Source organism: Pogonomyrmex barbatus, unplaced genomic scaffold (genome assembly GCF_055798465.1).
Source record: "Pogonomyrmex barbatus isolate J1 unplaced genomic scaffold, ASM5579846v1 scaffold8, whole genome shotgun sequence".
NCBI classification, from domain to species: Eukaryota; Metazoa; Arthropoda; class Insecta; order Hymenoptera; family Formicidae; genus Pogonomyrmex; species Pogonomyrmex barbatus.
This window is the reverse complement of record NW_028297182.1, coordinates 4098013-4122336: the sequence shown is the minus strand read 5'-3', so window position 1 is coordinate 4122336 and position 24324 is coordinate 4098013. Positions and strand designations below refer to the sequence as shown.

At 36.0% G+C, this 24324-nt stretch overlaps 1 protein-coding gene across 22 annotated transcripts in view; it reads left to right on the top strand.

Annotated features, from left to right (window-relative positions):
* Window positions 1-24207, top strand: part of rdgB (retinal degeneration B) — a 32881-nt gene extending 8674 nt beyond the window's left edge. The window contains exons 2-24 of one of the 22 annotated variants that reach the window (XR_016141081.1): window positions 3894-4136; window positions 5042-5378; window positions 5756-5895; window positions 6008-6125; window positions 7348-7765; window positions 8299-8486; window positions 9051-9080; window positions 9731-9835; window positions 10034-10219; window positions 10493-10655; window positions 10730-11131; window positions 11332-11600; window positions 11725-11877; window positions 12072-12334; window positions 12425-12533; window positions 12704-12860; window positions 13106-13255; window positions 13401-13581; window positions 13912-14186; window positions 15180-15296; window positions 16089-16337; window positions 17357-17434; window positions 19672-19811. Coding sequence is in view for 17 of the 22 variants with exons in the window: in XM_089083802.1 (XP_088939928.1) it covers window positions 4059-4136; window positions 5042-5378; window positions 5756-5895; window positions 6008-6125; window positions 7348-7765; window positions 8299-8486; window positions 9051-9080; window positions 9731-9835; window positions 10034-10219; window positions 10493-10655; window positions 10730-11131; window positions 11332-11600; window positions 11725-11877; window positions 12072-12334; window positions 12425-12533; window positions 12704-12860; window positions 13106-13255; window positions 13401-13581; window positions 13912-14186; window positions 19672-19819 (3870 nt within the window). In the remaining 5 variants the exon portion in view is untranslated. Of the gene's footprint in view, window positions 1-1202; window positions 1414-2092; window positions 2249-3161; window positions 3195-3893; window positions 4137-5041; window positions 5379-5755; window positions 5896-6007; window positions 6126-7347; window positions 7766-8298; window positions 8487-9050; window positions 9081-9730; window positions 9836-10033; window positions 10220-10492; window positions 10656-10729; window positions 11132-11331; window positions 11601-11724; window positions 11878-12071; window positions 12335-12424; window positions 12534-12703; window positions 12861-13105; window positions 13256-13400; window positions 13582-13911; window positions 14191-15179; window positions 15297-16000; window positions 19524-19671 lie in introns of those variants that run through there. The other 21 variants (XR_016141078.1, XR_016141079.1, XR_016141080.1 and 18 more) reach the window with 21 other exon arrangements.
* The last annotated feature ends 117 nt before the right edge of the window (window positions 24208-24324 follow it).

The following is a 24324-nucleotide window of genomic DNA, read 5'->3' as shown; positions in this document are numbered from 1 at the left end:
GGGGATATCGGTCGGGGATGAAAGTTCGGAACGGGTCTCGAAAGACGGATATTTTCGAGACATCTCGTTGTCGAATTAGAGCGACGGTGGTTCCGCGGAAGTTCCGGAAGGATTCAGGTGACTCCGACGGAGACGCGCACACCGGAGTCGCGGCGTCGCGACGCCGTTTTCGGTCTCGCCTTCTCGCGGGGGTTCGCCGGCGCGCGAGTGGCGCAGCTGGTCTCGCGCCTTCTTGGCCGTTCGGGGGCGATCAATAGACCGGGTGGCGGCGGAGGAGACGGCCGACGGTGGTTGTCCGGGCAGTGGCGAGTTAACCACCCCGGCGTCACATTTCTATTATCTAACAACAATCTCCGGTATCACGTCTCTATTATCTAGAAACGATCCCCGACGTGATCTCACGTATATCCGTCATGCGGATAGGGGAGGGAGGGTGGAGTTATCCTCGAACTGTCATCGCGGAGTCGTCACGGCTCTCTCTCTCTCTCTCTCTCTCTCTCTCTCTCTCTCTCTCTCTCTCCATTACGGAGATGCGCATATGAGATTCGCGAATGCATTGATTATCTTTTACGTATTTTGCAGTAAATCATACCAATCGCTAAGCGATTGCGTAATCGATTTACGATTATTGGATATTCTTCGAGAAATCGTCGCTGCGTAATTCACTTTCACGGGATATTATCAACACTTTTATATCATAAATTATAATACAATATTTGTATGATACAAAAATGTATAATCGCTAAGACTACTGTAAAATATAAAAGCGTGTTGTAAATGCGAATTTAAAAAGATTCGATACGAGTCACGTATGTCGTATCTGCGCCACGCTTTTATGTGTAATAAGAGAATCTTTTAATTAATTAAACAGAGAGCCAGATAATTAAGTCTTCTAAACAACAATCTTTTTAGTTAAATCCCTAAATAATTAAGAGTGGAGTGGATAGTCGGAATTACGAAGCATCGATACATAAATCTCTTTGACCATGCGACGTGCGTAAATCGTGCCGCCACGGCAGTTTACGGCGCGCGAGTCTGTTCTTTGTTGTAAAATAACATGTTTGTTCATTGGCGACGTTTAATTTACGGCCCTGCCCGCGGGCTCGTCGGGTCGCGGGGTACGAGCTCCGATTGGCCGGCGGCGATTTCGCGGGTTCGACGAGTCGCGCGTGCGATCGCGCCGCCAATCGAGTAGCCTCCTCCGTTCCGCCGTCAGTCGCTGGCGATGCGTTGCCCTGTTCGTGTGTTGTGTTTGTGTTTCCTGATGTCATTCGGTTCCGTCGTCGCCGTTGGGCCACCCCTTTAGACCCTTCAATCGCTGTCCCCGCCGTGATATCATTTCGCATCATTTGACGTCATTGCTTAACCCTTTTTATCCGTGCGCCTCCTCCTTCGATATTGACATTTGGACAGGTTTTTGACTTTGATATTGGTCACGACATCATTTCATTCTCACGATCGATTTCGTCGAAAAAAATTCTAAAAAACGATGCGATTAATTAAACCCCTTAATTTCTTTTTATTGCCAATTTATTGTAAATAGAAGATAGAAAAGTTTTTTTTATAAGCGTTTTTTTTTCTAAAAAGAACAAAGAACTTATTTATTTGCGAAAAATATATGTTGTCGTATGCGTTTGTGTCATCGACTTTAAAAATCGTTTAAATCTAAAGAAATTTATTTACAGAGAATTTTTTCCTCGCGGTATATTATTAACTGTAATAACTGTAATAACCCGTTTCATATTTTATTTAAAATTTATTCTTACTTAAATTACTAATTCTGTTGAATTAAACAATTTAATACTTTATTTTTGACGCGTTACATGTAGAATTATACATAAGCTTTTTTTTATTAAAATATCTTTATATATATATATATATATATATATATATATATATATATATATATATGTGTATATATATGTATAATAAAAATAATTCAATAAAGCAACGTTTTTGGAAACGTTGAAGAAATCGTTCTTCGAAAATCGTATAAGACGATTTGAATTCTTTTCACTATTTATCACGCCCGAAGCAACTCGGGAAGCGAACTTGGAACTATTGATTAAAGCATTAATTATCGTACATTCAGCGACTGTAGCCGTAAAAGTTTCTAAACCGAAGAGGCGAAGTGACACGTCGTGTCCAGACATCTTTTCCGCGGGAACGAACGTTAATCGAGACACGAGGAAAATGTGAAAACTCGAAAGTATCTCTTCCGGAAACTACGTCGTTGATGATGTGAATGGTACGTCCGACGTTATCATCGACATCTATTGCTCTCGCTCGTACAGAAATAAATATGCATTTGTGGCTCACACGCGGCTAAACTTTCGTGATTTCGTGTATGGACGAGTGTACGTATGTGTGTGTTTACAGGGGCGATCGTAGTTTCGTGAATTTCGCAGCGGATTTTGCAGCGAGGCGATCTATGTAATTGCCGGCTGCTAATTTCACACATTGTATAAAATTCGAATAAAGTACGAGCGCCGGGGCTGACCCGCGTATAAATAAACGTTTTGCGTAATCGTGTTTTGTTTATTGCTCTTGCCTGGACTCGGGAACGAGGCTGCTTAGTGTCGTGGGTTGTTTCCTAGAAGTCGAATAACGTGGAATAATATTTTTCTCCCGGTTTTCAGGGAGTGACATTTTTCGCGGAGGATTAGACGGAAAACAGAATTAAACGTGATATTTTTGAGATAGGAAAATGTCAAATTGCTCCTCCTGTTCAAGACCGTAAAAATGATCTTTTAAAAAAACTATCTCTGTATTTTAAGTATATTATCGCTTGCTTAGCTTGATATATAATTCAAAATGACGACGGAAGTACGAAAATGTTATCGGAATTATATGATAATTTGCATGATTATTGACCATGTAAATAACATTTCCTGGATTTGGCGTTCGAAATACGCATAAACATTACTTCATTATTCAGTGCCGCACATAATCCATTATTATTTCGTGTAGTTATCAATGATGCACCAAGGCCACATCAACATTATGTCCATATGTATAGAGATGCATCTGGATGAACTGTTGTTTACCGATTGATAAAAATGTAATTGCAATTGTCGGATAACATGGTCGCACACTTGTATGTTTTGTTATTTGGATTTATCGTCCGTGTTGATCATTAACGGCTACTTTTAACTGTGACTAAGCAGCGGAATTACGCGACTGTTTCCGGCACGGTAAATATTCTCATCAGGAAGGACGCGATATTTACGTATCGCGGAGCACAAGTTGCAGCTTTGCGATATAATCGGTGTGGTTTGCATTCACCGCAACGTATAGTCAAGAAGAGTTATTAAAGAACCTTAAGGAAATTCCAGCGGCGCACATAGCTTTATAACAATAAATGTTCTCCATCAATCTCTTTTCCTTTTCATAATAAATGACTAATTAATGTTTTTAAATTCTAAGTGGTTTTAATCGCGATGGCAACTCGTGTTTTAATAGCTGAAAGGACATGTTCTTGATGGTTAAATGGATATTTTTAAAAATTTCTTAGAAGGGAAAAGAAAATCGATTATCGAAAATTAATTATCAATTTATTAGAGGAATGATTAATTCTAGCTTTAGGTACGTTTCAAGTTCGTTAAAAAAATAACGCCGGCGGCGAAGGTAATTGTCCTTGAATTTATATAAATTCGAGAAAAAAATTATTGAACGCGAAGATTCTGTTCAAATTGCTAACTTATTTTTATCAGTTTTTTTTTTTTTTTTTTCGAGAGTGGCGATTACTATCGGAACCTTTACTAAAATTTTTATTGCCCGACATAAGCGTGAAAAATCGAGGGATTCTCAGATGCTATTCGTGTAGCAATCATAACTTTGAATTCAGGTCCGACGTAACGCGATATGAAAGTATCTCCTTTCTACTATTGCAGAGGATTACACTTGACGACGCAAAATGGAGACGTCACTCGTGATTCTCGCCGAGAGAGATTTCTCGAAGTGTCGCGAAGACGTCGAACGTGGCGGCGTCCGGTATCTCTGAAGGGAAGATGCACTTTACGAAGATGCACGGGTGATACAGGACAGGCTCCGACAAAATGTTGATCAAGGAATATCGCATACCGTTGCCTCTCACGGTAGAGGAGTATCGAATCGCTCAGCTGTACATGATAGCGGTAATTATTGTGATTAATTCAGTTTGCATTGATTCACATCGTTCGAGAGAGTCCGAACGCATAATGATTCAATTTTGATTTATTCATTCTGTCAATCAAGATTCATTTATATTCATATTTCACACGTTTTGCGCGAGTTTAATAGAAATGTTCTATAGCCAGAGAAATATAGGTTGAGCAGATTTTGGCCTAGAAAGAAATTAATGCGAATTGTGTAGAAACTGATGTTTATTTTTATTAATGTAATTTTAATTATCGGCTTAATTTTACTCTTTACCCTTTTTCTTTAATTTTTATAATTAAAGGAAAATAAAAAAAAAAACAAGTTAAATCGAGATTAAAGTTAACACTGATAGAATGAATGAATTGCTAAATCTGCATCGAAACATGATGGACATGAGAGATCTTTATTTAGACGAAGCCGTAAATTTCTCTTTTTTTCTGTTGATTTATTTAAATCCATCCATTACAGAGTTCATTATTTGCGCGGACAATTGCGGATTTTGCGATTTTACGATAAAGAATTAAATCGAATATTACTTGTCAATTGTAACAAATTATGTACATTTAGCCGTAATAGAGATTATACATATAGCCAATAATTATTCTAACGCGATTAATTTCTCTCATAAAACGCATTACGTATTCAAACGCTCGCTGATTCGACATCCCCGATATAATACTACGTCGTTTTTGTCTCTCGTGATTTTTATCTCCCGCGCGTATTCCTATTCTTCTTCCCCCCCCCCTCCCTCCTCTTTTTTCCCCTCTATTTGTGTCCCGTTAACGCGTATGCCTGCCTAACGAACGTTCTCCCATCGATAAAAATAAGGATAAGAATTTTATGGTCGAGGGCGAATGCGCCCCCTTAAGTGATCAATAACCGTTCGCTCTGTAACTCGCAGAAAAAATCACGGGAGGAGAGCAAGGGTGCCGGTAGCGGCGTGGAGATAATCGAGAACGAGCCGTATAGCAACGGGCCGGGCGGTAGCGGGCAGTACACACACAAAATTTATCATGTGGGCAGTCACCTGCCGGGCTGGTTCAAGAGCCTCCTGCCCAAGTCGGCGTTGATCGCCAAAGAGGAGGCATGGAACGCCTATCCGTACACCAAGACCCGCTACACGTGCCCGTTCGTGGAGAAGTTCTACGTCGAGATAGAGACCTACTACTTCCCGGACGACGGCCACCAGGAGAACGTCTTCAATCTCACCGGCAGTGATTACAGGAACAGGATCGTGGGTAAAGACGAGAGATTAGATTAGATAAATGACACACGATCTTGCCATGTCGTTCAACGGCGGTTGAACTTGAAAGGAGAGAAGTCATCACGCGATGCAAAATGTTTGTAGCGAATGAATATTGCGATATACTTTTTAGTGGTAAAATTGCTCGCTATATACAGTTCTCGTACGACTTATCGACGACTAAGTAAATGATGATCGTTCATTTCTTAGTTAGAATTTGGATTGTTAATTTCTCGAATCTGGTAAATCGAAATTTCTATTTTTTTTTTTTTTTTTTAATAGTTTCACGTTGTGAATGATTGTTGATTTTAATTGCGTTAAGAAATAACGGAACGTTAAACTCTGACTCCATTCTGATAATCTGTTCCCAAGATCTGATCGACATTGTCAAGGATCAGCCCTACGGAACCGACTACTTGAAGGAGGAGGACCCCAAGTTATACGTGTCGGAGAAGACCGGAAGGGGCCCGCTGGAGGACACGTGGCTCGAGGATTATTGGGCCGATGTGGAAGTATACATCTCCCCATTCTTCTTTTTCCTTTTCTTTTCTATCTCTTTCAAAGTGTTTACACCTCTCCGCTTAAGTAGTTTCACCGTTGATACATTAGCGATTCTCTCGCTAGGGAAAGCAACAGCCAACGCCGTCGGGAAAGTCACTAATGTGCGCGTACAAGCTATGCCGAGTAGAGTTCCGTTATTGGGGCATGCAAACGAAATTAGAAAAGTTCATACACGACGTAGGTTAGTACCGTTACATGCTCACCTTTCTGCCCTACCTTGCCCTTTGGATGTCGGGTGACTTAACTTCGCCATTTTATCTCGAGCGATGCGAGACCGTCTTCCTTCTAAGAACAAATTTACGGGGGATCATTTCCCTGAAATAGGATCTGTCAAAAATCTGAATTCTCGAATATATCGCATGCTCTTTCTTTCGGAATAAAAAAGAAATTTGTAGGATTTTAGCTTTGTCAACTTAAGTACGCGTTTTCTCTTCGTAGTGCGAATTAAAGATTCACTCGTTTGATACACGGAATGTCTCGGAAGTTGTGCGTTTCGTTGGAATTATAAAATGTCTATTGATGAAATTGATGAAAACAAGATGAAAAGAATCTTTCCTCAAAGAGAATCTTTCTATTAAACGATATTGCGAGATGTTGCAAAAGTATTGATTTCGAAAAATCAAATATAACGTTATAATATTTAATATATAGTTAAATACTAGAAACAATCAATATGAAGGGAGTTATAATCTAAAAAATAATCGAAAGAAATTGCACAACCTCTGATACGCTTCTGTGCGGTGTAATTTATGTATTTATCCATTTTTCGCTTTTTAAATGAATAACGACGCTTTGATTTGAATTTGCTAAGTTTAATTCGATAAATATAAATTCTTGTGCAAAGAGCCCGGCAGCTAAAGGGTTAACTCTTTCGATCATGAAATCTTTGTCCCGTGCAGAAATCTTTTTTAATCTAAATTTTTAATAGCTTTAATAGCTTTAATTGCTTAATAGCAGGTTATAAGCCACTCTATTTTCAATAAAAATTAAAATTTATTAAAAAAAAACTACAATCCTTCATTGTTGATTTTTAACATTACTTAGCTCTTAATATAGCTTTAAATAGCGAACATTTTCATTTATTATTAGACAGTTTATTTTACTTTTTATTAAAAATTCAAAGTATCCAAACATTGGATAAAAACAAAATCATAAATTTCTAATATAAAAAAATATCTCACCGATTTAATTGACTATCAATTAACTATAATTGAAGATTATTCTTTAAATGATATTCGCTATATTTTTTCTGTATGCGCAATACGTTGAGCGTTGCCATTTGTCCGTTGTACTGGAATAGCTTCTTCCTCCCCTCCGACACATAAGAGGTCGTGATCGAAAGGGTTAATTTTAAACGGTGCACCCGGTCGGCCGTGCGTGAGACGTATTAAGGTCGGTTTCAGCTTTGCGGAAGACGATGGTGCGGGCGCACAGGCAGGCCTGGGCCTGGCAGGATGAGTGGAACGGTCTGACGATGGAGGACATCAGGGAGATCGAGCGGCAGACGCAACTCGCGCTGCAACGGAAGATGGGCCTGGGTGATTCTGCGGAAGATGAGCTCGAGGACGAGGGTCGAAAGGCGAACGCGACAACGACGACGACAACCACAACGGCGACGGCGACGCCGGCGAATACAACGATGGCGGAGTCGGCGGTAGCCAAGACGCTGGCGGCCACCCTGGGCAGCATCGAGAAAAACGAAGAGATGCAGAGTCCGCTTTCCGTCAGGAAACCATCTGACATTCCCATCATCAACACGGCAGGCAGCTCCGAGGGTGAGATCAGTCCTGAGGACTCGCCGGTCGATCTGAATGAGATCAAGTAAGATCATTCCTCTTTTTTCGCGATATTTTACGATATTTATATTTATATTCAGAGTTACGTAAAAAATGTGTGCTCCGATAAATTATGATACAACTGACGAGCTTATGATTTTTCTTGAGACATACAGAAGAAATTTTTTTGTTTGATTATCGCGTGATAATTTATGAGGAAAATGATTTTGTATGCGGAAGTGTGCGAAAATTATTTGATTTTAGTATTTTCGTACGGCTATTGATTATATTTTTCATGTATGACAGAATTTTATTTTATATATTATGATGGTACGTACTTACCTAACTATTAATGTTGCTTTCTTTGCATTGTACTCTTAAATGATAAGATAATTGTGAGTGCCTCATATCTGTGACATTAGTAGTTCTGACTTCGAAACTACAAAGAACCGTGTCTTAGACGACAATTAAAAAAACGTGATTTATTCATGATTTATTATTAAATGTGATATTACAAATGAGATATTAGATTTTATTTGTGGTATTATTGTGAATTGGTAAATTAATTGGAATTAAAAGTGAGCTGTGTTATAGAAATGTGACCGCCGATGAAAAGGACGCCAAGAAGGACTGGATGAAAAACAACATGCCCTTGCACTCGCCAAATTCGAATAAGAATTTCGACATACAGATCGCGAATTGGAGGATGGAGAGTATCGTCAGGGAGTCCGAATCCGGCAGTGATGACGAGTTCTTCGATTGTCAGGGTAAGACTGTTGCGACGCATGCGTATAGCATATGTATAGCATGCCTGTGATAATTTAGAGAAAACGCATTAACACGATTCGTCATAAATGAATGATAGCCGGATAATTATTCTGCGACACGCTGCTTTCATGGTAATGGATTACAAAAAATTAATGAAAAATCTAAGTCATATTTTTGAAAAGATAAATGCCGTGGATATGTCAAAGAGCTATCTAGGACGTTAATGTCAAAATTAATTAAAAAACAAATAATAATTTTGAGAAAATTTACAAAGAAACAAATATTTTTGTTATTATTTAAAGATAAATAAATTTATATTTTATGTAATATATGTGCGTACAAAGTGTAAATAATTCTTTTGAGACATACATTTTCTGTTATATCTGAAGATATAAATATTAATAATTTTGTAATGATGCTTGTGAATAACTTTTGTGAATTATTCATTCACGGCAGAAGCGTGTCCTGCAACAATGCATAGATAACTCGAGTAGAGAAGACAGCATGTGCTGCGTTTTTATGTGTATCCTCTTTGTTTTTTATGTCGCACTCCCATACTGCAGCTGGGTTCATTATACCTGTTATACGCAAAGGTAGGACATGTAGGGTGATAAGTAATAAGTGAGATAAATTGCGAGGCGAGAGAAAGGACGAAAGAAAGAGAGAAAAAGAGAAAGACAGAAAGAGAGAGTGAGAGAGAATCGTCACACATATATCATCTCTATCTACAGAATTAGAAAAGAATAGCCTTAAAATACGCGTAGACGATGCGATAAATCGGGCTGTTTGGCACATACAGAATTTGCATCTTTCGACGTGACATATGACTAAGATTAGACTCGAGCATGAAAATTCAAGCGAAAGACTCACAGGCGGCATGCGGCAGCACAGCTACGTAGTAAAGAGATTTAATTAATATAACATAGTGGCTAACGAAAATTAACTCGTTAGATAGACTTTCACATAGATATTGCTTTAGAAATAACACGTGCGAAATGACCTCTATATAATCTAGAATTCGAATAATTCATAATTGCAATTAAGCTTTTATTGATACATCATAAACTATTAGACCAATATTGTTACAAAATTGGCAATTATTTTTGAAATCATGCTCTCATGGAACGTCATGTTAGTTCATATTATGAAGTCCTATTTTCATACTATGAGTCCTATTTCAAAATACAATTAATCCGGGAGAAGAAACATTGCATAAGCAGTGTTAACGTTTCTGATTACACAGAGGACTTTGAAGATAGCTCTTCATTAGCTAAATGGAGTTCTTTGGATCTTCTAGCAGAAGGGGAGGACACGACTATGCGGACACCGTCTGCGGCAAACGAACAAGGTTATTATTATATTATAGAAAAATATCTATGCATAAATGTACTAATTACTATTAAATTTACGCCGCATTATTGTATACATATTTTAAAATTATTTTTTATTTTCGAAATCTGATAAAATGTAGCATAAATTTAATCATTTTTTTTTTGTTTGTTTCTAATGTAGACGATAATGATAAGGATATTTTTTCTATTTTCAGAAGATACAATATTTTCACCATCATATCTGCAGCGTATTACTAACGAACGAAGCAGTAAAAGATTGCAGATCAATACCTCAGCGAGCATCGACGTGTCGTGTCCAACATCCCCTCAACATTCTCCTACGCATCAACCATGCAAAATTACTGTTTTAATTATCGTGGTACATGGTGGCAGTGTTTTAGGTAAATAAAAACTATTTAACGAATACACAACAAATACACACGAATACAAGTTTTTAAAGACTGATGATTTAATTTATAAGTTTTTAATTTCTTTAAACATAAAAGTAAATATTAAATTTTTTATTTTAGTTTTATAATTATATGTGATGTATTTGGCGATATAGAACTTTTATTTTATATATATTTTCTTATTGTGCTAATTGAGAGAAAACAAAGAAGATTATTATTATATATTAGCATATATCAATTTAAAATTATATTTCTATATTTCAGACGCGAATGTCGATTTAACAGCGAAAAAGTCAGACATAACGACATTTCGCGGAGCTTTTGAATCCGTTATGAGACAACATTATCCTAGCATGGTCGGTCACATATCGGTTAAATTTGTCGCTTGTCCTTCGATTTGTACTGAGGCTTTAGGAATTTTATCAAGGTAATGTCATATCTATCGTCTGCGATTCGAATATCATCTGCGAATATCATTATAATATTATCATTTTATTGCAGTTTGAGTCCATACAGCTTTGACATGTCGCCTTCATGCATGGACGTTCCACAAGTGACGCACGATACCATTCCGATCGGTGCAATTCCGTTACTAGCGAGTTCGAATTCCGAATATCAGGATGCGGTATCGCGCGTGGTGATGAGCGCCAATCAAGTGTATCACGACTTTATTAAGAGCAACGAGGGTAAAGGGTTTAACGGACAGATCTGTTTTGTGGGAGACTCGGTTGGGTCAATCTTGACCTACGACGCCTTGTGCAGAGCGACACAGCATTCGAGACACAGCAGCGAGAATAGTATTCTAGAGGGTAGCGGCCAGCAGGGTAATGACAATGGCGGAAACGCCGAAGATGGCAAGCATCTGTCCGCGCCATCTCCTAGAAGAAGGTCTTCCGGCACGAGGTGAGCGACAACTATTATGTTACTGATTAAAATTTTTTAAGTAAAGTTAAAAAGATAAAAGAGAAAACTGGTACATTATAATTCAATATCAATTATTTGCATTTTATTAATAGTGCGTGTTGCTAATAAAATTGATCTGTTGATGAATATGAATTGATGAATACGAAAGCATTAATTAGATTTTATTGTGACGTGTGCAGTGACAACAAGCTTGACTTTGAGGTGGGTGACTTTTTTACATTTGGCAGTCCGCTTGCGTTAGTCCTCGCTTATAGGAAGATCGCCAGCGACAAGAATAGTTTCATTCCCAGACCGTTAGTCAATCAAGTGTACAATCTGTTTCATCCCACGGATCCCGTGGCCGTGAGATTGGAACCTTTGATCTCGGCGAGGTTTTCGTTGATCCCGCCGGTTAATATTGCCCGATATCAAAAGTACCCGCTCGGCAACGGCCAGCCTTATCATTTGCGTAAGTGTATTACAATTGCAAACAGAATCATGGAATGAAACAAAAATTACATTTTCTATTCTAAGGTAATAAAATTGAAAAGAAAAGATTTTAAGATTAACTTAGATTGTAAACTTGATTTCAGTGGAAACTATCCAGACTAATCCGCAATTATTCGCTGACGGATTGAATGTTCCCAATCTTCAAGTGTCGCATTTAAGAAGATTATCCGATATATCACTTCAAAGTACAATGTCAGGCATTATCGACAATGTTCCTTTACAGGCAGTGTCTGCCCGTAAGTAAAAGTTATTTATTGCGTTGTCATTTATACTTCAGAAATTTGTCTTTAGAAATTTATTCTAGAAATTTGAATTTCAGGATTAAATTAGTAATAATTTTTCTAAACAAGCATTATTTTTTTCAAGAGTGGACCATCTTATAATGAAAAACATTTTGAAATTATTTAAAATGTGAATTATCTTATTCTAGTGATGCAAAAATGGTGGGGTACTAAGAGACTAGATTATGCGCTCTACTGTCCAGAGGGTCTTGCTAATTTTCCTACAAACGCCTTGCCTCATCTCTTCCATGCTAGTTATTGGGAATCTTCGGACGTGATTGCGTTCATTTTGAGACAATTGGGCAGATTTGATTTGCCACTACTCGGCAACGAGGAGAAAGATCTCACTTGCTTCCGTCCAGGTCAACCCAGAGAAAAATGGAATAAAAAGCGTACCTCCGTTAAACTTAAGGTTTCTTTGTTAATTTAAATTTAATCTTTAATTTTAATTTTCTGTTATAAAATTATTTTTTGCTGTAATTCTTACATTGATATGTTTCAGAATGTTGCTGCCAATCACAGAGCGAATGATGTCATCGTGAGGGAAGGTGCACCACAAGTATTAGTTGCTAGGTTTATGTACAGTCCTATTGATATGATAACTTTAACAGGTATGAACAATAATAAGAATTTTTCTAGAGCTAATCTTTTTGGTTTATTTGATCATCATATTCTTGATACTTAGATAATTTTATGTTGGAAGAAATTGATATTGTAATGAATAAATATATAATATTAAATGTAAGATAGAAAATATTAAACATTTTCTAATCTGTTACAGGTGAGAAAGTTGATATCCATATTATGAAAAACGCACCAGCCGGTGAATGGACGTATCTTTCTACCGAGGTAACTGATAAGAATGGTAGAATAATTTACGAAATACCAAGTGACAAAGCGCTAGGCTATGGACTTTATCCGATAAAGATGGTTGTAAGGTAAATATTTATTTCTTATAAATAGATAGCAAGTCGTGATTAATACAGATTAAAGTTATTATTATCAATGATTAGAATTAATGCACTAAATTGAAAAAGATTGAGATTACTGTTTTTTTGTTACATTATTATGAAAAAAAAAAATTAAAATAAATGACAACCACTAAAGATATAATCCATATAAATTATAAGATTTTTTTTAATGTAAGAAAGAAGAATAAATTCCTAATGCATGTATATTTCAGGGGAGATCATACATCTGTAGACTTTTTCATGGCTGTGATACCGCCGAAAACTGAATGTGTGGTTTTTAGCATAGACGGCTCTTTTGCCGCTAGTAGGTCAGTGAGTGGTAAAGATCCGAAAGTTTGGGCTGGTGCCGTTGACGTTGTAAGGTAACGTATTACAAAAATAAATCAAAACGAATTTTACAAGTTATATTTGCCTCTTGCATCATGAATATTGGAAAAGTTGAAATTTTATTTTCTTTATTTCAAATGGATATTGTAAACTAAAGTTCTTTCTTATTATTTCTTGCAGGCATTGGCAAGAGTTGGGTTATCTCATTATTTATATTACCGCGAGACCAGATATGCAACAGCAGACAGTGGTTTCTTGGTTGTCGCAGCATAATTTTCCTCATGGTCTCGTCTCATTTGCCGATGGTCTGTCGAGGGATCCGCTCGCCCACAAAGCTGCCTACTTGAATAAGCTTGTGAAGGTTTGTGTTTAATAGGATTATAGAATTAATATATATAATTAATAGAATTAAACAAATCAATTAAACGAGTATTTAATTATTACGTTTATAAACATTATTTAGATGATACACTTTTTGATTAATAAGTAAATTTACAAACAAATTAATCATTATTTTACTTAATTTCTTCTTTTTTATTGTGTAAATGTGTATTTGGCGATTTATAAAAATATTTTATTATATTTGTTAATTTTAAAATGAATTTATTTAAAGTTAACAAAGCTGCAGTTGCAATATTCACAATAGATGTGATACCGAATGATCAATAATGATCAATTGGATGTCATTTAGGAGCATGGTATGATAATTCATCAGGCGTACGGCAGCGAGAAGGACATTAATGTGTACACGGCGATAAGTCTCAAACCGAGCCAGATCTTCATCATCGGCAAAGTATCCAAGAAGCATCAAGCTATGGCGACAATACTGTATGACGGGTATGCCGCTCATTTGAGCATGCTGCAGGCGCATGGGGGTTCGCGGCCTGCTCAAGGCAACGCACGCATGGTAATCCCCAGAGGTCAATTTGGTTTACCAGGACAGAATTCTTCCCTGCGTCGACGAAGGTGAGTTTTCCTAGTAATGCATTCCGGCAATATTGTAACAAGTGATCTTCCCCATGCTTCGCTAAAGAATTAAATATCTTTTTTGCCGGAGTCTATTATCGTTCGTTACGCTGAAAATTGTAGTGATGCATTAATTGTGTTCCGGAATCAATTGCATCTGTGATCGTGGCTGTTAACTCTCAATTAAAATTACCAATCATCAATTTCTGCTTATTCTTACATTTCTATGATACTTAATTTTTTTATTTTAATTTTTTTTTCTTTGCAATAATATAAATGCCCGAAAAATTTTCTGAAATGTCTATAATCTGAATAATATTGTGCTGAATTCAGAAGACGATATCGATCTGTAATAAAATAAGTCTCTAATAATTTAATTCATTTTCTTCTACATACCACAGTTTAATGTAGTTGCCAGAAGAAGAATTCTATTAAATTATTGAAGAACGATTCGTTAACATTGGTGCAACTGACTTTCGAAGCTACAAGGGGAAGATGCAGTATCTTTGCGAGAGCGAATTTATCCTCTCAATCCTTTATTGCCTAATTGCTTGAAATCATTCAAGCGCGATTATTCTCTTTTATAAAGATTTCTTTCTCTTTATTCTCTTTACTTCTGTCAACGATTATTAAACTTCTCTCTCGTGGAATCATCACTCAGAAAAATCCGAAAAACTATCCGATGAATTCTTCAATCTTCCGAAAGATATACCCTCTTGAAAGTTTGTATTATTTATCTGGAGCCAATTAAATTTTGTCTAAAATACAAACAATAACAGAACGGAAACAACGTTGGACAACTTGGTCATTTGTCTGGCCAATTTAGTGCTAGATTAGTTTTTATGTACTTCTCTTGCGATCAGGCAAAAAAGGGTTGAGAAAGGACACCCTGTGCGACATTCGCGCGCGGGCTTGCCATAGCTGTTCGGCTAGCGGCAAAGCTAGTGTGTGTGTCCTCTGCGTGTGTGAAAACGAGCACCGGCTATGTTCCAGTAACGACACAGCGGTGAACTCCCCGGCGCGCAACAGCGTCTACTTAAAGCGGAAAAGCTACCTTACTCACATCTAACACACGCCTATAATCTACGTACAATTTACTTACTCACATTGGTAACTATCTAATAACCGTCTACTGCTTACTCATCGTGTCATAGGCGCCGGCAGTGCGCGATAATCATTCCTCAATCAGTCGAGTTGCACTCTTAACATTTCACGGAAAGAAAACAATCTTTCCGTGTAGATTAATTCGATTGATGACTCCACCGAGTTTCCACAGAACTATGATCTACTTTGTTTTCGTTATAATTACAATCTTTATGGAAAAAGATTGTAAGCCCCCTTATCCAGTCTTCTGGAGGATTATTTAATAAAGTTTATTTAATACGTGCTGATATGTGGATTTAACTCGATATTAGCTTGAACGAGTTAATTGAATATTTGTCATAAATCGAAAGTATGTCGGCGCCTATGCTCTCCGCTTTTCCCCAAATCTTTATCGCAGATATCGCAGCGCGCACACTTATTGGTAGAAAGATCATGCGTAAAATCATATTACATTTTCACACACGAGAACAATGTATATGTAACAATCGCGAAAATTGATAGTGATTTACATTGATCTACTAAAATCACCATGTCTGTAGATACATTTGACATTTTACGCGTAGATCGTGAAAAAGGATGTTGAGGAAAAGGGATAATTGAATTACAAAACGTTCGATCGTGAATGCGATTTCCAGATCGGATCGGACGTTTCTTAATCAATGTTCCACTATCTCGTTTTTTAATTACAATCGGATTTTTTTACCACTAAGGCGCACTGCATCGGGTTTCCCACGCCGTCTAGTCAGTAAAGCGGAGGCCCATTGAATCGAATATCGCTGACCAGTCTCTTGATTGCAGGTACCTGCTATGAGGATATGTCGCGTTGTCTCAGCGTAGTTAAATATCACACTCTCTGTCTCTATCTCTCACTTCGGCGAAAAGCTGTTGTCGCCATACCTACGCTCGAACTCATTGTTTGCCTATCGGCTAATACACAATGTCCAGGATCTGTGGTTAATCCGCTCTATGACCGCTAGATATGCTCGGGAAATAGAGTCGTTTTCATAATCCTCCTCGAAACGAACCGGTCTCACTTTAGCGACGAAGGTAAACCCGCCGTCTCACGCTTGAAAATTTGTTAGATGAGTGTTTTGTGTCACGGAATGCTAGATCCACCACCTAGACCGTGTCTCCTCTGATATTTTAATCCTTATTTAAATTGCGTCAATTGAGTTCAGAACTTATATGATTAGAGAATATATGTATATATTTTAACTGAATAATATCCTCTTTAATTCGTTTATAAAATGCGCTTCAATATTCGATGAAATAATTAAAAGCTACTCGAGTAAATTTTTAATTTATTTAAATTTATGATGATCTATTGTAATATAATGTATATCAGCTTTTTTACCTACTTTCATTAACATAATTTAATATATAATAATATAGCTTTAATTACGACGTATCAATGGAATTTTAAAATATTCATTAAAATTCTCGTATTTCCTTTGCGGGAAACGCATCTTTCTCAACGATCTTTCTTTAAAAAACCTGATTAAAAAAATTGATAAAAATGAAAATCTTAATTTATAACAAAAAGCTAGCAAGTTGTCTTCAAAAAATCTTCAAAAAATTGATCGCTTACATTCTAATTATATTTTGAAAAAATAAAAGCTAAAGTAAATGATAGAATTTATGTAAAAGATAGAATTTACGTAAAATGTTTATTAGAGTTCACGTAGAGTTCATAATACGGTTCATAATAAAGTCGATAGATTTTAATTAAATTAAACATACAAAAAAATTAAGTAGAGGATGAATCTCGGATGAATAATTTTGGTGGTAGATCGGCTAAATCGTTGCTTGCCGTTATGGAAAGACTACAGACAGCACGAGTGGGATAGATTTACAGAAAACGTCAATGCACGATTATCATATATATGTGAATGTGCAAGCTCCCGAGAACTCACGGGCGTACCGTGTGATCTCTGTTTGTTAGAGACAAACGTCATCTTTTTCTCATCCGATCATGCATACTCCGCTGTGCCAATCATGATACACGTGCGCTAATAATCTCGTCGCTCTGAGCGGTTCTGGTTCGTTCATAATGTTGCATTCCATAGGTGACGGAATCGCGGGACAAACGATAGTGTACGCTACCGAGAAAACGAGTATCAAGAATTAAAAAAAAGATTAAATGAGTAAGATGAGACTTTAGGCAACTTCTAATAAAATTCTCTCTTTTTTTTTTTTCTCTCTCTCTTGGCGTGCTTGTAGAAATGAATATTCACACATCACTCCGCAGCTGTACTTTGCTATCTCCCATAAAGAGAGAAAGGGAGAGAAAAATCGTTTTGCCCTTTTCGCTTTTGTCTACTTATGGTTCTCTCCATAGAACTGGCAGCAAGTGCGAAAGAAAAAAAATAATGCGAAGACTCGACGAATCTGTGATGTACTAACTATGTAGTTTATTTCCGATAAAATGTTCCTCAGGATGCCGATCACACGATCCCGTATGTGTGATCACATTTAAAACGAATATGCATTTGTGGTGGAAGCAGAAAAATCCGGAAAAGCTATTTTGTAATTACACGCAGGGGAATATAAGAGACTGCGAAATTATAGCTTTTTTTGGTATAATTGCAATTGTCTGCCAGAGCTATGCTATTTTAGGATCGAACAACAGAAGCTTGGACAGAATTGTTTCGCTTAGTTGAATGCTTTAGTGCCACGATCCCCTCCCCCCCCCTCCACGTCATTCGAGGACGACAAGATTTAAATAATCGTCTCGCTGTCATCCACAGGGCGGACAGGTGTCTTCCGTCTACACGTCATCTGGTTCATTATTCATTAACGCTTTACAGAGATGTTACGCTTTTCCAGCAGTACAATACCAGTGTAAAACACGCCGCTTTCTCACTGCGCTGTTCTCATTCATCCGCTTTCAATGGCGATCTATTTCACTGGCAAGCAAGTTAAATTTCAATGCGAAGCACACTATTCAATGCAGAATGTGAAATATGTAAAAAGAGTTAGAAAGAGAAGAGTTAGATAAGATGATATTTTTAGAGATCCTCGTATGTGATATTTTCTGAAATTTTGCTGAATCTGCCAACGTGAAGAGCTAAAGGATCTCGAGTTCTCAAGGGAAATCTAAATAATACACAAAAATCTCATTTTTCTATTTTTTTACATTTTTACTTTATTTAATTTTTGATCGTATATTCTTCGATTTAATTATCGAAATATTTTATATTGAAGATATTGTTAATTAAGATTTCTGAGAAAATTTTTGCTGAGAAAAATTTTATATCGAACTTGTTAAAGAAATTATATTTTACATATTTTTCTTATGTCTGTTGATGTTATTTGTATATAAACTCTCGATAATGTGTACATAATGTTAATGTTACAGCAATAACAACAACAGAAATGAATAATGTGCACTGTTAGATGCAAGTGAAATCATTAATCGTTTTCAGCCTAAATGTTATAAAAGAGGAATAAATTACTGTGCCTTGTGCTTTTATTCGAATGCGATAAGAGAGATGATGTATCACTGCTGCTTCTTGCACATATCGCACAGCACAGAAGCGGGTTGCACAATACCATCTGGAATCAGTAATTACAATGATGCTGGTAAAAGCCAAATGCTAGGTATATTTGTGTAAATTCTATATATGTTCACCTAGTATTGGCTCTTATTGGCATTATTGTAGGTACCATCTGGAAATTAGTCCAGTTAACAATTCCGACGTTGCCGAATTATCGTCATCTTTTGATCGATAGACTTTCAAGCTAAGTCGCTTTTCAATTAGCATTAGTCGAGATTTTTCTATTATTGTATTTATCCTATTTTTATCGCATTTAAATAACAATAGATCTTGTAACTTGTTTCTTAAAATTTATTATTAAAGAGACTTCTGTTTCCAGGATCAATTTACAATTCATTTCTGTCGCACAATCGATGGATTTTCATTAGATGTGCGAATGCAATATACGATGTATTTGCAATAATCAGTTCACGTGCTGTCAGTCGAATGACAGTGCGTCTTGAATGCGCCAACAACAAATCATTTATCGAGATAACTTTGGAATGCCTAAATTTCTTCTTTTCAAGGCACACGATGCCAAAGTTATTATAAAAAGAAAAATCATAATAAGTCTGATAAAGATAATTAAAAACATATTTTTTTATATATATATTTTTTTAATAACTGAGTATTATATAAAATAACTTTTGTAATATGAAACGTTAACAATTTGATAATAAAATAATTCTGATAAGAATATTTATTTGTATTCCATCTTTGAAAAATTATTATTTTATGATGAACTTCATGAACTCTCTGACGGAAAGAATCGAAATTGTTAAATGTTCTCAGTTATCTCGAGAAAGGCATTTACGATTATTTATTGATTGATTATCGATCGGCAGCTCTTTTAGGACGGCGAAGCGTGCAATCTCGCAACCACCCCTAGGCAAGGCACCCTTCCCGTTGGAGCGATCTACGAGCGTGGGCCCATCCGTCGCGCCTGCATCATCAGCCAATGTTCATCAATCAGCAGCAACCGAGAAACTCTGACGATTTGCTCGCTGCCGCTCGTTCTTCGAGTCGCGGCGGTAGCTCGTGAAGAAAGGACACGATTACGATTCTTGGTTCCGTATCCGGTAGTTCCTTTATTCCGTAGATCTTTTATTTCGCGATGATCTTATAGATTTTTACGCAAAATTTGCGTGCGAGTCACAATTCACAATAATAATATCACAGACATTTCGTATTATAGATTCTTTATCTCCTGTAGATCTTCGCTGACACATGTAGATGTTGTTGTCTCATTTCGTCGTATCTCATGTCGTGAATCTTTAATCTATTTTCGCAGATTTATATGGTACTATAGATACCTTAGCCTTCTCGATCTTGAGCATTTTTAGTTTTGCATGAGTGCTAGTTCGTAATGACTTTTATGATATCGTAAAATAATCGTATTTGTTCGTTTTTGCAGATTGTACTGTTAAATCTTAAAATGTTGGATTTTCCAAAAATCAAGTCTTCGGAAATCTCAAGTCTCAAACATTGAAATTAAGTGACATACGAGCCATGTGCTGATAAATGAGCATAAATTATGACTAAAGATTTGTCATCTGATTTCTGGGATATTTTGGATATTTTTTTTATTTTCCATTTTCACATTTCCTATAAATATTGATTAAAATATACATTGTAAACTAAAATGAGTAAGTAAAATTTTAATAAAAATAATGATTAATTTTGTTTATATTTCTGGACTGAAAATTTAATTAATTATAAGAATATAAATAATATTAAATATTATTAAAATTTCATTAATGTTTGTTTTTATTTATTAATGTTTGTTTTTATTCGTAATGTTTTAAACAAAATAGAGATGAACGAAATAAATGGAAACTTCAGATAAGAAATCAGACGGAAAACTTTTACAATTTACGGACAATTTATGTTTATTTGACTCGTATATGATAATTTGATTTGATTTCTCAATTCGGTTTTACAAAATCTTTCATTGTTGATTGCTGGTCAATGAATCTTTTAGATTCTTCCTTTATGATCCTCGTTGTACAGCTCCTATAATTCTGTTATACAAACTAGCACGTCTCCCGTATTATTCCAATAAATAAAATTTTGCTTATATTAAAAAGATATTCAGATGTATCTTTCATATACTTTGTGCCATTTTTATACCGCGATTTATCAGTAATCTCATTTTACACTTGCAAGTCCCTATTTTAAGTACACTTTTCTCATCGATACGTGACGCAAAGATATGAACTAAAATATCAATGGAATTTTGTTTAACGGAATAATACGCCGAGCATGAAAACTTGTTGAAACTGTTACCTGAGTCTCCCTGTTGTTATTAAGGAGAAGTAACGTAATGTTATCTGTGACGCTTAGAAGTAATTAGCGTAAGAACTGTTAGCATTCTACTCATTGCCAAATGTTATATAGAGACGTAATACGTAATGCTCTGTAAAGTCCGTGGCAAGTTCTTTCAGGGCTATTTCTTCGCGTGAGATATTCATATCGCTGACAAGAAAGGGAGGAAGTAGGGAAGACAGTAAAAGTGAAGAGACGCATTTCGTAACACTAATTGATAGGTGTTACTCGTTATACACGATTTTATCCATTTAAATTCACAAATTTATTCGTTCTTAATATCCTACGAATATTATTTATTCACGAACATAGACATACATACATACATTGAAGATATATATATATATATATATATATATATATATATATATATATATATATATATATTATATTATTTATATATATTTATTATTAAATTAGCTGACAAGGCAAAATATATGCGTATAATTTATACTGAAGAAAATGATATCATTAAGACAATATTACGAAATAATCTGAAAAGTAACAGTGCGATTATTTATAGACAAGAATGCATTATGAGCGAAATAAAAATGTTAATTTAAGGAACGAGAACAAAACCTTTTTAAATTGCGATCTCTACGCTGATAAATTTTCTCAATCTTTTTTTTACGACACAATGATTCGGGAATAATCCTGAAAATAACCGAAAGAGATGTTGCATTTAGTTGAGGAAGTCAGATCTACAAGACGAAGCATCGACGTCTATAGATGCGCGCGCGCGCGACAAGCGATACAAAGGCTACTTTTCTCTTATTACATAGCCGCGTAAAAATTGTAGCTGGCGATGTAAATACTTTAGAGAATGTTGTGTAAATAACTACATTATCCGTGGATAAATGTTAGAAGAAAATCGAGATCATATTTACATGACTAGCTGCTAGATGCTTCGTCGGCGAAAATGTGGCAAGGAAAGCTTACGAGTCGGAACTGAGATGAATTCATGCTGATTTATGCTCCGATATGGAATTCCATTTGTTCGATTCTGCTTCAACTCTTGCGTGTGACAATTCAATGAGTGGAAAAAAGGTTTATCTTAGTTCTGAATCGTATCGACATGGTGGGAATAGAAGTGATATAATCAGCGGTGTTTCATTACGCTTAAATCTATCACAATCAATGTTAGAAAGTGATAAAAATCTTTCCTATAGGCGCGATTCGATGTACATGGTGTCCTGAGTCTTGTATCGAAATTTCGGAAGCATTTCATACTCTTTTGCGATTGATCTTCTTCTCGACAAAAAATTAAGAATTCCATTTTTTAAATAATTCTTTCGTTTTCAAGACGAAAGTACGTGATATTTTAATTTTTAATTTCGCTCATATCTTAGCTTAAATTATTATTTTATCACTTTAATTATTTTATATTTTTTGAATTTATTATTATTATTCAAGAGAGATTAATGTTATTCTTTATAAATATTAGAAAAATTGTTTGTTTATGTTTTAAATTATATATTAATTTAATTTTTATATTTTTTATATTTTTATTATAATTATTATAATTTTTATGTTATATGTAAACGGCAGATTAAAATTAATAGATGACACGAGAGTGTCATGTTGTGTTGTTGCCCCAATATTGACTTTCGAGACACTCTGTAGAATGGAATCAAGCGCGACGAGGGTGACGGAGATTAATTTGTTTACCATCGTGTGTTTTCTCGATGATCCCTTCGCTGATCCGTCGCGTTTAATCTCCCGATCCTGATACAAGGAAGCATTACGTATTGCTCAAACTGCTATACTAGCTGTGGTGCTTGCATTACGCAAGTTAACATTATCATTAATATTGACTGTTTGTATTGTTGTAATATGGCATGAGAATAGTTCTATATATACAGATGTCTACATATATAAATATTAAATGAGAAAAAAATATGTATACATATATACAAGTTGCGAACTTGGGGATATATATACACGAATGCATATATACACTTATGTGCGTGTGCGTGTGTGTGTGTGTATATATACATAATATGTATATATGCATTCCTGCGAGGTGTCCGCAAAGTCCCGCGTCGGAAGAGAAGCTGCTACTTCTTGATTCAATCGTTGCGCTTTTCGGAAAGGTTTTCCGATCGTTGGCGAAGAAATCTTCCGAAGTTCTGATCTCAAATCAATGACGAAACTTGTTATCAACGCCGATGACGAGAATTACCCGAAAAACGAAGAGGAGAAAGGACAACGAAGCGAGACTTAAATTTAAGATCGTTCGCGCCGACGTTAGGGCTTTCCTTTTTAACGTTATAGCAATCGTGATTTAAGATTGCCTACTGATAATCAAGATTAATTATTTTATTAACTAGAGCTAAGTGATTCTAAATAATTAGCTTGTAATCGAGTCGAATCGCTTAACGATTAAGATTAATCGGTTACAAATAATAAATACGCTGTGTAAAGTTAACGGTAAGATTTTTAACAATCAACAATGTTAAAATTGAATAAAAAAAAAAACCTAGTCAGTCGTGATTAATGATGGTCTAGCAACGCGTAGCTGATCAGTGTCTTCGATTATTATTGCCGTAAGTCCTATCGACGAAGCGGACGTTTTTAGAATTTGGCGGACGGAAAGGCGGTGATTATTAAATCACTTGCGCAAAGCCGAACTAAAAGCAGCCTCTGCGAGACGCACGATTTGGCGGACACTCCGTAGATATGTAAGCGACTGCAAGAGAGATATTTTACTTATACACTGTATGGAGACGGACGATCATTGTAACTGAACGGTAATGAGAGTTATATTTTTATTAGTAACGTAAAGTAAAGTGACGTATTGTAATAAACTAATCGAAGAATCATTGTTTTGTATTACGCGCTCTCGCTCTAGTGTGTAACAATTGTTTTATATATACATATATGTATATAATGTTGATGATCGCGATTTGACTCGGCGTTCCCCTTCAAGGGAGCCGCAGAGAGAGAGAGACGCCCGTTTCTTTTCCTAGATAAGGGAGACATTTGGAGATGACGCTTAGCGAACAAAAACTGTATTCCACTTCCTTCATTGGATATTAATAAATGATAAATCTATATTATCGTTCCCTTCTTTTATTAGCTCTTAACATGCGCATGTACGTTAAATATACGTATGTTATGTTTGAATATGTAAATGTAACGATTAAATGTAATGATTAAATTCGGATTAACTT